Source organism: Aquarana catesbeiana, linkage group LG07, assembly GCF_042186555.1.
Source record: "Aquarana catesbeiana isolate 2022-GZ linkage group LG07, ASM4218655v1, whole genome shotgun sequence".
Lineage (NCBI taxonomy): Eukaryota > Metazoa > Chordata > Amphibia > Anura > Ranidae > Aquarana > Aquarana catesbeiana.
Genome location: NC_133330.1, coordinates 210,351,693 through 210,367,322, shown reverse-complemented (window position 1 = coordinate 210,367,322; position 15,630 = coordinate 210,351,693). Strand labels below are relative to the sequence as shown.

Sequence of the window (15,630 nt, the reverse complement as noted above, 5' to 3'; positions counted from 1 at the left end):
CTTTTCGGATAAAGGAATTGAGATGTGTTAAATCTATTACTGGCCTCCATGTACCGTTTTTCTTCTGTATCATGAACAGAGGAGAATACATGCCTTTGTCTTGTTCGTTTTCTGGAACAGGGATGACTGCGCCTTGATCCAATAAACAGCTCACGTAGGTTAATAGGACCTGCTTTTTCTCTTCTGAACCTGGAAGAGATGTGGGAACAAATCTGAGTCTTGGGGTATTGTTGAAGACCCACTTGTGACCGGAGGAGACCGTCTTGATGGTCCAGTAATCTCGGACTGAGGCCGCCCAGACATGCCCGAAGTGGCGAAGACGAGCCCCCACCTGGCATGCCTGAGCGGGCCCAATCTCAAAAGGACTTTGTAGCGTCCTGGTTGCCAGAGGAACCCCCTTTTGTGGGTTTCTTGAAAGAAGACTGCCTGGATTTCCAGGATCTTGAGAACTCTCGACCAGGTCTGTAGCTGCGCGCATCCCTAGCGTGATCAGAGTTTTGTCTTCTAGGAAAACTGCGTTTCTGATTTTGTAGGCATCTGTCTTGAGGGAGGAAACCAGACTTCCCACCTGTGGCCCGGGTTATGGCACTATCGAGCTTATTGCCAAACAATGAAGAACCTTCAAACGGAATTCGGCACCAAGCTTGCTTGGAAGCTGGATCCGCCAACCAGGGACGGAGCCATAAGGCACGACGAGCTGAAACAGCTGCCAACATAACCCGGGACATCAGGCGGATGACATCAATAGATGCCTCCCCAAGAAAGGCTGATGCCAGCCTGATCTCTTGGATAGGAGAATCCTTAGCTGTTTCAGTAGAGATACCTCTTAAGAACTCATCCACATTATCAGACCAAGATTGCAAAGCTTTGGAGACTGCAGCTATCGCAAGTACTGGCTTACATGCCATTCCTGACGTCAGGTAGATCCTCTTTAAATCCGAATCAATTCGCCTCTCCAAAGGATCTTTAAAAGATACAGTGTCTTCTAAGGGAAGCGTTACATATCTTGCTAGTCTCATTAAAGCTGCATCCACTAATGGAGCTCATTCAAGGTGCTTTACTTCCTCTTCCTTAAGAGGATATAGTTTCAAGACCCTAGACTGCATGGAACTTTTCTTGTCCATTTTGCTCCATTCCTCAGAAATGACATTGCCCAGCTCAGAGAGAAAAGGAAAATACTGTCGCTCCTTATTGAGCTGCTTGAAAAACTTCCTCTGTTTTGGGGGGGAAGTAACTGGATCTTCCCACTTCAAGGCCTCTTTTACTGCCTTCACCAAAGAAGGAACTAAAGCATACTCAAACCCCACGCCAGGATCTTCCAGATCCGATTCGCTATCTGAAACAGGAGCAGAAGGTTGACTTGGCTGGGAAGATTCCCATATCTCATGCACAGAACCTTCACCCACTGGAGGGCATAATGGGTCTGATGGGGAATCACGGGGCTGTTGGGCCTTTCTCTCCTGTAGAGATTCTTTCACAACCCGCCTCACCATAGATTCCAAACGCTGGTCTGTACCATCCCTCTCATCTGCAGCTTTAGAGAAGCAGTGATCACAGAGAGATTTGTCTGTTGGAACAGGCATCCTGCATCCCCAGCATGATTTTCCTGAACTCTCTCTAGAGTGAGATGAAGAGGGGTGAGAAGGATTTTTATTGCGCTGTTCAGATCTGGAAGGAGATCTATGATGGCTAGACCTGGAGGAAGATTGCCTGTGGTGTGATTTTGATGATCCACTTCCTTTATGGGAACTACGGTGTGGATCAGACCTAGAAGGGCTGTGAGGAAAGAAACACAAAGAAGACAGAGAAAGAAATCACCTGGTGTCCTAAAATCCTACTCTCAATCCTTGTACAGGCAGAAAAGCAAAACTGCAAACATACCTGCTACAAGCGGGCTGGCCACTAGGGGGCAGTGAGGAGTCCATAGTGTCAATACAATAGGAAGCTGCAGAGACAGATTCACAGATTCAGCTGACTGACAACAGACCTCCACCCCCAGACAATAGAGATTGTCTTACCTTGAATCGCCAAGATAGTTGCCCCGGGAAGTCGCCGTATCCCCCACGATCATTCCCAGTTCTCTGTAAGCTTTCCACAGCTTTTAATGCGCGAACCAAGCCTCGACTTCGTATTGGGTCCGCGCATGCGCAGAGCGCACGCCGGTACCCGGAAGTCACAGAGAGAGCGGCTGCTGGAACGCAGAGAGCGTCAGCGCCGATCTAGGACACCAATGAAGCAGGAAAAACACACAGAGGTATGATAACACATAAACACTGCTGCCATATGTGAATGAATGTAAAAACTTACCCCTCCACCTACGATCACCTGGGCCGAGGAACGCCATCCATACACACACACACCGGACTTGGCAGCAGATAATGGTCGCCTGAAACATTAGGCAAACAGACCGTGCGCACATAGATGAACCGATCCAATCTTCAGCGCTACTCTGCTATACACTCCATACCCTGCTTAACAGTCAGGGCCTATCGGAGGAATCTTTGGCACTCGGCAGCATCGATCGTAGGGAGGTTAATCTTCAGGTAGGAGAACCAACACCTGGTCCTACGGAGGAGGACAAAAAAGGAACATGGATAGCAGCCTAGAGCAAAGATTTATGGGAGAGGGGGTCCTATTGGGTAGTTATGGAGGGGGAGCCTACCCACACATATGCTACCATGGAGCCTGTCAGGAAAAGGATTTTTATCTGATAAAATCACAAATATTTTAACAGTTTATGAACAAGTAGTACCTAACAAATTTTCGGATATTTGATTCTAATTGAATTTGTATCGATTACGGACACAAAAATTTGTATCAAATCAAAAATGAAAAAACAGAAACAAAACAAATTACGAAAACAAATGATTCTTAACAAATATAGCTAAACTATTTTTTTTACTTAACAAATCCATCCAAAACAAAAATGTTTTTTTTTCTGCACATGTCTAGTTGGAAGGACTTACTGGCATATGTTGTAAATCCAGGGCTTTTTTTCAGCAGGAACTAGGGGGAACTCAGTTCCACCACCTCTGGCTCAGGTCTTCTGCTCCCTGCTCACCACTTTCACCTGGTAACACAGAAGTCCAGCTTCTGCATTTACAAGTGGTAGCTTATCTCCCAGTAGCTCCCACAGGTCAGATCTCCTGCGCAGATCCCACTGAGTGCTGGACAGGGACAAGGGAGATACAGAACAGGTGCCCAGGGTTAAGTGCAGTCATGGGTGGGAGAGGGCGCGTGGTAGGCTGCAACCTCTGTGGTCTCCATTTTTTCCCTGGTGACCAGTTGTTGATGCTCCTACTGCATGATCTCCCTTGTAAGTGACTGTAGTATAATATAGTATGCTGGGAGGTACTACAGCCGGATGGGTGCTTCAGCTTAATATTGCAACAAACATAAGGCATGTGGTAGATGGTGGAGCTTTTAAGGAGGGGGAAAAAGATGAGGGCAGTGGAGGGATGGGTTGTTTGCAGAGGAAAGAGCTACTATTTGATGCCATTTGGCAGGTATGTGTGTGTGGCGGGCATGGTTGAGTTCCTGCACCTATTTTCTGAGAAAAAAAGCCCTGTGTAATTCACTCTCCTATATCTGACAACATGCAGGTAGAAAAATCTATTTGAAACTAACTTGACTTGTGATATGATAAATAGAAGATGGTTAATTCCGTTTTTATTTTAGATTTTGTTTGATGAATTTACAACTAGTATGTGTGAACCCTCTACTGTTCAGTTAATTTACATTGTGTATGTAAAATTATAATGTATATATTTTTTAATAAAACTTCAATTATAACATAGTAAGCTTAGTAAACATAAATTTCTATTTGCGTTCTTGCATACACAGGTGAGAGACTGTCAGCTGGTGAGCCTACTGGACTTAGCACTGGAAAAAGAATATGTTCGGACAAAGATTGCAGAGTACTTAAATCATCTTATTGACATTGGAGTAGCTGGGTTCAGGTTGGATGCAGCTAAGCACATGTGGCCTGGAGACATTCTTGCAGTTACCAGGAAACTGAACAACTTGAACACTAGATGGTTCCCGAATGGCACTCAGCCGTTTATCTACCAGGAAGTAAGTTTACCATAAAGCACTGCTGTGTCTACCAATTACCAATGTATCGATTATTGAATAAGTTCACATATTAAAAAGAGTTGAAATACGTGCCTTTAAAGTGGTTGTACACCCTGTACAGGCCCTTTGGGTCTTGTATGGATATTAAGGGGAATCCCGCACCCAAATTAAAAAAAAAGGAAAGGCGTGGGGCCCCCAGGCCCTATATACTCTGAACAGCAGTATACAGGCGGTGCAAGCAAGACAGGGATTGTAGGTTTGTTGTTAAGTAGAATCTGTTTGTAGTTTTGAACTGGTACATTTTTAAAGTGTAGCTCCAGCCAAAAAATCTATTTTAAGCTTTTTGGAAAACATAGGGAAGGGTTATCACCCCTGTGAAATTTGTTTTGCTGTCTGTGCACCTCTTCAGAAGATTTCACCTCACTTTCTGTCCCAATGACAAATGTTTTTTGACAATTTGGGGTTTTTAGTGAAACAAGGATTGTTGATAAAGCATCAGTGGAGAGGAGACACGTTTTTCCCATAATAACTCTTACAGGAGAGAATTTCCCTTCCTAGGGGTAGATTTCATCTCACTTCCTGTTGTCTCCTTCGGTTTGCAAGTAGGAGTCGTTTGAAGGTTGGATGTTTGAAAGTAGGGGCCTGCCCTATATACTCTGCAGAAATTGGGGACTTAGGTGTTGGTGTTGCCACAACACTGTAAGCCCTCACAGTTACTCTTGATGGGCGCAGGAACGGGCCCTGCTGTGAAATATTAGATCAAGAATTGTAATTACATGCCCCTGTTGAACAGGATCAGAAAAATTGGGCCTTAGGCACTGGTGCCACAGCACTGCAACCCCTCACAGATACTCTAGTTGGAGCGCACGAATGAGCCCTCCTGAAAAATATTGCATCAAAAATTGTAATTACACGCCCCTGTTAAACAGGGGCTGAAAAATTGGGCCTTAGGCACTGGTGCCACAACTCTGCAACCACTCACAGATACTCTAGCTGGAGCGCAGGAACGAGCCCTCCTTGCAAAATATTGCATCAAACATTGTAATTACACACCCCTCTTAAACAGGGGCTGAAAAATTGGGCCTTAGCCACTGGTGGCGGTGCCCAGAACCAAAAATATTCTTACAAGCTATCAGCATGATCATTGAGGAGGAAGAGGATAGTCACTCAGCATAACAGGATAGTCCCTCACAATCAGCATAGGCAGTCTTAAAGGGATCTGACATTTCAAAAAAAATTATTTGGTTACATCAGCATCAGGTTCTTGGTAGCTGGTGGTGATCCAAGACTGGTTCATTTTTATGATGGTCAATCGATCGACCGAGTCGGTGGACAGGCGCACCCTGTGATCAGTTACAAAGCTTCCAGCAGCACTGAATGTGCGTTCTGAAAGAACGCTGGATGCAGGACAGGCCAGTAGTTCAATTGCATACTGTGCAAGCTCTGGCCAGTGATCCATCCTCAAGACCCAGTAACCTAGAGGATTTTCGGTGGGAAAGGTGTCCAAGTCAGATCTTGCCCCTAGGTATTCCTGTACCATGTAAAACAGATGCTGGCGATGGTTGCTGGAACCGATTATACCTTGGGGCTGCGGACTAAAAAATTGTCTGAACGCATCGGTCAGACGGCCACCTTCTCCACCACTCCTTTGACTGACTTTGAGCCTCAGAAACACGTTGTTCAGGAACAGGAGTTTGTAACCTCCCAGTCTCTGGGAACGCGTTGCACAGACCTTTCTGCAAGGCCTCCCGAAGATATTTCATCCTCTGCTCCCTCTGCGATGGCAAGATAAGGTCCGCAACCTTATACTTGTAACGTGGATCAAGGAGGATTGCCAGCCAGTATTGATCCCTCTCCTTGATACCACGAATACGAGGATCCTTCCACAGGCATTGCAGGATCAGGGAGGCGCAGGTTTGCTGAGGCATTCGGTCCGGAGTCCTCTGGGTCACTAAGGACGACATGATCTGCAGCCACCTCCTCCCAGCCACCTACAAGTCCATGGGTTTCTTGGGACTGTAAATGATCCCTTAAAGACTGCTGCTGATGCTGAGTGCCAGGCTCCACCTCCATGCTGACACAATCCTCCTCCTCCTCGTCCTCCTCCTGTGTGATCGGCGGGCACGCAGGAACACTGTCTGGATAAAGGGAGCCTTGAGAGCTAAGGAAGTCCTCCTCTTCCTACCTCTGTTCTGCCTCAAGTGCCCTGTCCATTATTCCATGCAGCATGTTCTCCAACAGATGGACAAGAGGGACAGTGTCAATGATGCATGCACTGTCACTGCTCACCATCCTCGTGGCCTCCTCAAATGATGACAGGACAGTGCATGCATCCCTGATCATGGCCCACTGGCATGGGGAAAAAAAAACAAGCTCCCCTGACCCTGTCCTGGTGCCATAGTCCCACAGGTACTCATTGATGGCCCTCTGCTGTGTGTGCAGCCACTGCAGCATGGCCAACGTTGAGTTCCACCTGGTGGGCATGTCACAGATTAGGCGGTTCTTGGGCAGGTTAAACTCCTTTTAGAGGTGAGCCAGCTGAGCACTGGCATTATATGACCTGTGGAAATGCACACAGACTTTCCTGGCCTGCCTCAGGACATCCTGTAAGCCCGGCTACCTGCCCAAGAACTGCTGCACCACCAAGTTAAGGACGTGAGCCAAACAGGGCACATGGGTCAGTTGTCCGTTGGAGGGCGGAGAGGAGGTTGGTGCCATTGTCGCAAACCACCATTCCTGCCTTAAGCTGGCGTGGCGTCAACCACCTCTGAACCTGCCCCTGCAGAGCTGACAGAATCTCTGCCCCAGTGTGGCTCCTGTCCCCGAAGCACACCAGTACTTGCATAGCCCCTTGAATGCCTACGGAGCACCGCTGGTTCCGAGGACAAAGCACAGGAAGAGACCATGGATGAAGAAGAAGAGGAGGAGGTGGAGGAGAGAGGTGTGTCAGAATCACCAGTAGTAGCATTTTGGAGGCGTGGTGGCGGAACAACCTCCAACACTACTACACCTTGTCCTGCATCCTTCCCAGCTGCCAGCAGAGTCACCCAATGCGCCGTGAAAGATAGGTAACGTCCCTGTCCATGCCTGCTGGTCCATGAGTCAGCGGTAATATGCACCTTACCGCTGACTGCCCTGTCCAGCGAGGCCAATACATTGCCTTCCACGTGCCGGTAGAGAGCCGGAATCGCCTTCCGTGAGAAAAAGTGGCATTTGGGAAATGCCACTGAGGAACCACACATTCCACAAACTCATGGAAGGGGGCAGAGTCTACCAACTGAAAAGTCAGCAGTTGAAGTGCTAGCAATTTAGCCAAGCTAGCATTCAACCGCTGGGCATGTGGATGGCTGGGAGCGAACTTCTTTCGGCAGTGCAGTAGCTGGGGCAGGGAAATTTGCCTGGTACAATCTGACGTTGGTGTACCGATAGCAGATTGCCCGCAAGTACTTGGCTGTGACACACCTAATTCTACACCTTCATTCCTCTCAGTGCAGGTCTCAGAGAGGACTGAAGGTATAGTGGGGTTGGAGATCCCAGCTGATGAGAAGAGGTCCTCTTTGTTCTTTGGTGTGGGTCTTTTAGGTATGCTTGCCAACGAACTGCATGGCAGGTCAACATACGTCTGGTCAAGCATGTGGTGCCCAAGCTGGAGATGTTTTGGCCACGCGAGATACGCTTGAGACATATGTTGCAAATAGCAGCAGTGGGATCTGATGCACTCATCTCAAAAAAGGCCCACACCAAAGAACTTTTTGGAATAACGCGCAGAGACAGCAGCGCCCTGCACATGCGGAGCTCTGTGGTGTGATGCAGTCGGTGTGCTGCCCTTAAGCAGGCCCCTGGAGGGCATCCTGCCTCGTTGGTGATGTGCCTCCTCCTTCTCCTCTCTCCTATCAGGCACCCACGTGGAGTCAGTGACCTCATCATCCCCTCCCTCGTCATCACTGGAGCAAACCTGGCAGTATGCTGCAGCAGAGGGAACATGACTGCCAGATTGCTGTCCTTCTTGAGCCCCCCCTTGCTCTGGGCTCACATTATTGCCTTCCTTTAGCTGAGTACCATCATCAGAGCCTTCAAAACGCTGGGCATCCTCCTGGAGCATGTACCCAACACTGTGGTCAAACAGTTCGGGGGACTCCTCAGGAGGACATGGTGGGGCTAGGGAAGGAGTGACTGATGCCATTGAGCTGAGGGAAGAGGCCATGTTGGCAGCTGCTTTGCCAGACAAAGTACCCTGAGCTGGGGTGAGAGTGGATGAGGAGGATGAGGACGGCTTGGTCATCCACTCTACCAAGTCTTCCGCATGTTGCGGCTCAACACGGCCAGCTGCCGAAAAAAAGGACAAGCGTGTCCCACGGCCACATGCTGATGGGGATGCACCGTGTCCATGACCAGCACTGTTGCCTCTAGACACAGAGCCTGCTTGCCCTCTTTTATTGGCTTGTAACTGTCTGCCTCTCCTTGTTGGCCTTCCAGACATACTAATGGCCTACAGTGAGATGTAACTGCACAAAACTGGGATGTATATATATACTGATTATACTGCAGCTAGCAGAATGCCTGCCTGTGGTATTAATAGGATCAGAAAAAGCACACCAGCACTTGTCTTCAGGTAGCTATAGGTGCAACTGTGCAGGGTACACAGTACACTAACTGTAAATACGTCAAGCTGCCTACCTGTGGTATTAATAGGATCAGAAGAACACCAGCACTTGTCTTCAGGTAGCTATAGGTGCAACTGTGCAGGGTAGACAGTACACTAACTGTAAATACTTGAAGCTGCCTGCCTGTGGTATTAATAGGATCAGAAGAAGAACACCAGCACTTGTCTTCAAGTAGCTATAGGTGCAACTGTGCAGGGTACACAGTACACTAACTGTAAATACTTGAAGCTGCCTGCCTGTGGTATTGATAGGATCAGAAGAAGAACAGCACTTGTCTTCAGATAGCTATAGGTGCAACTGTGCAGGGTACACAGTACACTAACTGTAAATACTTCAACCTGCCTGCCTGTGGTATTAATAGGATCAGAATAAGAACACCAGCACTTGTCTTCAGTTAGCTATAGATGCAACTGTGCAGGGTACACAGTACACTAACTGTAAATACTTCAAGCTGCCTGCCTGTGGTATTAATAGGATCAGAAGAAGTACAACAGCACTTGTCTTCAGGTAGCTATAGGTGCAACTGTGCATGGGTACACAGTACACTAACTGTAAATACTTCAAGCTGCCTGCCTGTGGTATTAATAGGATCAGAAGAAGAACACCAGCACTTGTCTTCAGGTAGCTATAGGTGCAACTGTGCAGTGTACACAGTACACTAACTGTAAATACTTCAAGCTGCCTGCCTGTGGTATTAGTAGGATCAGAAGAAGAACAGCACTTGTCTTCAGGTAGCTATAGGTGCACACTGTGCAGGGTACACAGTACACTAACTGTAAATATGTCAAGCTGCCTTCCTGTGGTATTAATAGGATCAGAAGAAGAACAACAGCACTTGTCTCCAGGTAGCTATAGGTGCAACTGTGCAGTGTACACAGTACACTAACTGTAAATACTTCAAGCTGCCTGCCTGTGGTATTAATAGGATCAGAAGAAGAACACCAGCACTTGTCTTCAAGTAGCTATAGGTGCAACTGTGCAGGGTACACAGTACACTAACTGTAAATACTTCAAGCTGCCTGCCTGTGGTATTGAAAAGATCAGAAGAAAAACAGCACTTGTCTTCAGGTAGCTATAGGTGCAACTGTGCAGGGTACACAGTACACTAACTGTAAATACTTCAACCTGCCTGCCTGTGGTATTAATAGGATCAGAATAAGAACACCAGCACTTGTCTTCAGGTAGCTATAGGTGCACACTGTGCAGGGTACACACTACATTAACTGTAAATACTTCAAGCTGCCTGCCTGTGGTATTAATAGGATCAGAAGAAGTACAACAGCACTTGTCTTCAGGTAGCTATAGGTGCAACTGTGCAGGGTACACAGTACACTAACTGTAAATACGTCAAGCTGCCTACCTGTGGTATTAATAGGATCAGAAGAAGAACACCAGCACTTGTCTTCAGGTAGCTATAGGTGCAACTGTGCAGGGTACACAGTACACTAACTGTAAATACTTTAACCTGCCTGCCTGTGGTATTAATAGGATCAGAAGAAGAACACCAGCACTTGTCTTCAGGTAGCTATAGGTGCAACTGTGCAGGGTACACAGTACACTAACTGTAAATACTTCAACCTGCCTGCCTGTGGTATTAATAGGATCAGAATAAGAACACCAGCACTTGTCTTCAGGTAGCTATAGGTGCACACTGTGCAGGGTACACACTACATTAACTGTAAATACTTCAACTGCCTGCCTGTGGTATTAATAGGATCAGAAGAAGTACAACAGCGCTTGTCTTCAGGTAGCTATAGGTGCAACTGTGCAGGGTACACAGTACACTAACTGTAAATACTTTAACCTGCCTGCCTGTGGTATTAATAGGATCAGAAGAAGAACACCAGCACTTGTCTTCAGGTAGCTATAGGTGCACACTGTGCAGGGTACACACTACATTAACTGTAAATACTTCAAGCTGCCTACCTGTGGTATTAATAGGATCAGAAGAAGAACAACAGCACCTGTCTTTAGGTAGCTATAGGTGCAACTGTGCAGGGTACACAGTACAATAACTGTAAATGCTTCAAGCTGCCTGCCTGTGGTATTAATAGGATCAGAAGAAGAACAGCACTTGTCTTCAGGTAGCTATAGGTGCAACTGTGGAGGGTACACAGTACACTAACTGTAAATACTTCAACCTGCCAGCCTATGGTATTAATAGGATCAGAAGAAGAACAACAGCACTTGTCTTCAGATAGCTGTAGGTGCAACTGTGCAGGGTACACAGAACACTAACTGTAAATACTGTAAAAACACCTGCCTGCCTGTCAGCTGTCAGTATATTAGAAAGAGAATAACAGGAACGGATCTAGCTAAACTGAATACAGTGTATATATATATATATATATATATATATATATATATATATATATATATATATATATATATATATATATATATATATATATATACACCAGGGTTGCATATATATATACACAATACACTGTAAGTGCAGCTAACTGACTCTCCTGCCTACTCTATCTAACTTAAATTAAATGACACTGTCTCTCTCTCTGCCTAATTCTCTCCGCCGCCGCAACACACTACACAAGGCCGCCACGCAGGTGGCCTTATATAGTGTGGGGCATGTACTAAACCCCCTGAGCCATAATTGGCCAAAGCCACCTTGGCTTTGGCCAATTACGGCTCTCTGTGCAGATGGCGCTGTGATTGGCCAAGCATGCGGGTCATAGTGCATGCTTGGCCAATCATCAGCCAGCAATGCACTGCAATGCCACAGTGATTTATGGGCCGTGACGCGCCACTCGAATTTGGTGCGAACGGCCCATAACGTTCGCAATCCGGGGAACGGTCGAACACACGATGTTCGACTCGAACATGGGTTCGACTCGAACTCGAAGCTCATCCCTAGCGAACATAAGAGGGAGAACAATAGAGAGAGAAGATAAATAAAACCACAACTACTTTTGGCTTTTTTATTTTATATTTTTTTTGTGTTTTTGTGTGTGTGTTTTTTATTTATTTATTTATTTTCACTTTTATAAAAACTGTAAACTGTGAACGTTCCAGATTAGGGTATCTCAAAATGTGATGGCCATCTCATTTTTCAAAACCCTGTGTTAGTGTGCCCTAGGACTGTGTAGTGCTGTACCCTACGCTAGTGCTCCACTAGTGTGTGGTAGCATTTGAAACCAGGTTGGTCAGGATAGGAGGGACAATAACAGTGTGTGTCACGCCTAAATCTGCATTTTCTGCAGACACAACATCTTCTTTCAGGTGTTCTTTGGGCAGGGGTACCAGGGAGGACATACGGAAAATGCCTCTCATGCAGCCGGCTCAGTGCATTTGCGTTGGGAAGGTGGGGCATAGCACTCTCTGGAAACAGAAGGGCTGTGATGATCTCTTCCTGGAATTTTAGGAAGGATCCAGTTCATCCTGAAGCTTTGTATAGCACAAAAGCATTCAAAGCCAATTGAAGTAAGTATACAAACACTTTTTTGTACCAGCGTCGGGCCTTACTGGCAATTAGGTACTGCACCAACAACTGGTCGTTGAGGTCCACCCCTCCCATGTTAAGGTTGTATTTGTGGACACAGAGGGGTTTCTCCACAACACCAGTCACCGTAGGAATTTGGACTGTCATATCTGTGTGAAGGGAGGACAGAACGAAAACATTCCGTGAATCCCTCCACTTCCCAGCTAACAAATTATTACACTTCAAGCAGGCTCTCTCTCCCCGTCTAAGTCGGGATTCTACAAGCCGTTGAGGGAGGCCCCGGCGATTAGATCGCACGGTGCCACATGTGCCAATTCCATGATCAAACAAGTGACTAAAAATTCCACGTACAAGTGGTACCCCTTTCCGAATAAGGGTGACACCAAGTCCCACACAATCTTACCAGCGTTCCTTATGTAATCTGGGCAGTTCTCTGGCTCTACTTGACTATCTTTTCCCTCTCCCTCAAAAACTATAAAACTATATGTATAGCCTGTTGCCCTGTCACAGAGCTTATACATCTTGACCCCAGATCTGGCACACTTGCTGGGAAGATACTGTTTGATAGATAAGTGGCCAGAAAACTTAATCAGGGACTCATCAATGCAGACAACTTGATCGGGAGTAAACAAGGCTGCAAACTGCTGGTTGAAGTGGTTTACAAGGGGCTGAATATTGTAGAGCCGATCAAATCCAGGGTCACCCCGAGGACGACAGAGTTCATTATCATTGAAGTGCATGAACCGTAAGATTTGCTCGTATCGTGTCCCGGTCATGGAGGCAGAGAACATGGGTTAGGTAATAGGTAATAGGTTTCCAATCTCTGCCAAGGGTCAACTGGGGATTAGCAGTGATGAATTGACCAGCATACAAATTGCTTTGGTCCACAATAGATCTATAGACATCTTCCGTGAAAAACAGCAAATATAAATCAAGTGATGTAAAATCAACTGTTTCCACCTGAATTCCGGGTTGGCCAGTGAATGGGGGAAGTACGGGTGCTGCAGAAGTGGTGGGTTCCCAATTCGGATTGGCAAATGCAGCAGGAAGGGCACTATGGGCTCGACGGGCCTGTGTTTGTCTTCTTCTTGGTGGCTGTGGGACACTAGTTGTGCTAGCCACTCACCAGCTTGAACTGCACTTATGCGACTCGCCACGTCACCATGTGATACTGCAGTGCTGGTTTGACTACGAACAGGATGTACTAGGCCGCTGGTGCTTGCCAGTTCACCAGAAGGATGAGTGGCACTAGTACTGGCTCTCTGCTCCATACAAGAGCCCTGCAGTTCTTGCACCTCAACGACAGCAGAAGAACGGGGTCGGGTACACCTGACCTTGGCAGGGACCACAACTCTGTTGTCAGAGCTATCTGTCAGGGTGCTGCTGCTGTCTACTGGTTCGTATTCTGAGCCTGAATCTGACAGATGGGTGACTTCCTCTTCACTATCTGTCAAGCTGAGAAACGTGTAGGCCTCTTCACTACTGTACCTTCAATTGGACATTTTGGTCTCTAAATTTACTGGTACAGTAGTTAGACTCAAAGGAAAAAGAGCTCCTGACTGTCAGCGACTGCTTCAAATGCTACAAAAAAAACTGTTAGCGTTCGCAGGGATCAGGCCTGACTCTGCAAATGCTGTAGATATGTGTTTAGTGTTTTTGTAAGTGACAGTGATTGATAGATACTGCACTTCGGTGGGCTGGGCTGGGCTGGGCTGGGCTGGGCGGAGGGGCTAAACGCAAGTGTTAGCAGTTATCTGGGCTGATCCCGCTAACACTGCATTTTTGGGAACCCTAAACTGCTGGGGACGCTAGTATAGATCTGATCATATCTGATATCGATCCGTTCAAACACTATACTATTAAGGAAGGTGTATGGTGCTTGCGTGTGTGTTAGTGCTACTGGCACTAATCTGACGCTGCCTGGGGTGACGCAGACCCTATCTGACACTAAAACCTAACTGATATCACCTGCCTGCTGATCAGGGGGTTAAACCTTTATTTAGGTAATATACGGCGGGTGCCCTGATACTATAAAAAATAACTAGCTAACCAGCATCACCCGTAACACTAATACAGTGATCACTGGTGACAGGGGGTGATCAAGGGGTTAAACTTTTATTAGGGGGGTCCCTAGACCTATCTGAGCCTACCACTAAGTACCCTAACAATGATTTTTATCACTAATGACACCAGTACAGTGATACAAAAAAAAAATATGAACACTGCACTGGGTGACACAGTGACAGGGGGTGAAAGGATTATCTGGGGGGGGGGGCGATCGGGGGGTGATCGGGGGTTGATAAGTGTACCAACGTGAACTGGTGTTAGAGTAGTGTTGGTGCACTTACTCTGAGATGTCTTCTCTCCTCTCTCTGGAATGAAAAGACTTCCACGAGGAAAGATGACATCATTTCCCCTGCTGTGTTTACACTTACACAGGCAGGGGAAGGATTTCATTCACCAGGACCGATCACCGGGTCCAGGCCAGAAATCATTGGCCTGAGCCTGGAGACTTATCGGCTCTGAAGCGAATCTGATCGTCACGAGCCCCCGATGTTATAGCTACCACTCTTCACACAGCCGGGCCAACCTGCTGCAGTATAACTGCGGTGGCTGGTCCGGAACTGGTTAAAGGGGTTTTAAAGGTTTGTGTTATGCATTAAGGTGAAAAAACACCTTGCAATGTCCGGACCCCCAGTTTTACTTACCTGAGCCCCGAATTTCCGTGGGTGCGATCCCGTGTCGCTCTCTTCACGGCTTCTTGGCTCTTCATTGGATAGATCGATAGCAGTGCAGCCATTGGCTCCCGCTGCTGTCAATCAAATCCAATGATGCGAGGGGTGGGGCCGAGTCATACACTCTGCGGCTATGGATGCCGAGTGTATGACACGGGAGTGCGCCCGCAAGGTAACCCCCTCGGGTGAGAGCTTCCTAGAGGAGGTTATCTATTGCAGGGAGGAGCCGCGACAGCCGCCGAGGGACCCCAGAACAGGTGGATCGGGCACTAATGAACTGCACAGTGGCGGTAAGTATGACATGTTTGTTATTTTTTTTTTTTTTTTTTAAACTGTAACTTTAGTGTCACTTTAAAGACGTATGGGAGCTACCAATTCAAACTTGTACTACATCCTTAAAAATCCTCATCCTCCATTTTCATTCATGGCACAGTCCAATGCAAACACAAAATTGTGGCCTCTCTAACTTACAGCTCTACTTATGTGTATCAATATTATTCCCTTACTGTTGTGTTTGGTGCACATGTTCCTATCTCATAGTCATATCTTCTTTATATACTGTAGAAGGGTAGCTCACAGAGCCAAATTAGAAGTCCAAAATTGGTAGAGAACTAATTTTTTGGTGCATCTTTCAATGTGGGCTTCATAAACAAAAACCAATAAAAGTCATACCTGACACTAGTGTATAACTATAATA

General features: G+C 46.8%; 1 protein-coding gene across 4 annotated transcripts in view; it reads left to right on the top strand.

Moving 5' to 3' along the window:
• The window catches only part of LOC141103425 (pancreatic alpha-amylase-like), a 155,904-nt gene that overhangs the window by 90,017 nt on the left and 50,257 nt on the right, over positions 1-15,630 (top strand). For 3 of the 4 annotated variants that reach the window (XM_073593002.1, XM_073593003.1, XM_073593001.1), the window contains one exon: positions 3,844-4,074. The exons of the other annotated variant lie outside the window; for it this stretch is intronic. In XM_073593002.1, the coding sequence (XP_073449103.1) occupies positions 3,844-4,074 (231 nt within the window). The remainder of the gene's footprint in view (positions 1-3,843; positions 4,075-15,630) is intronic. 4 annotated transcript variants of the gene reach the window in all.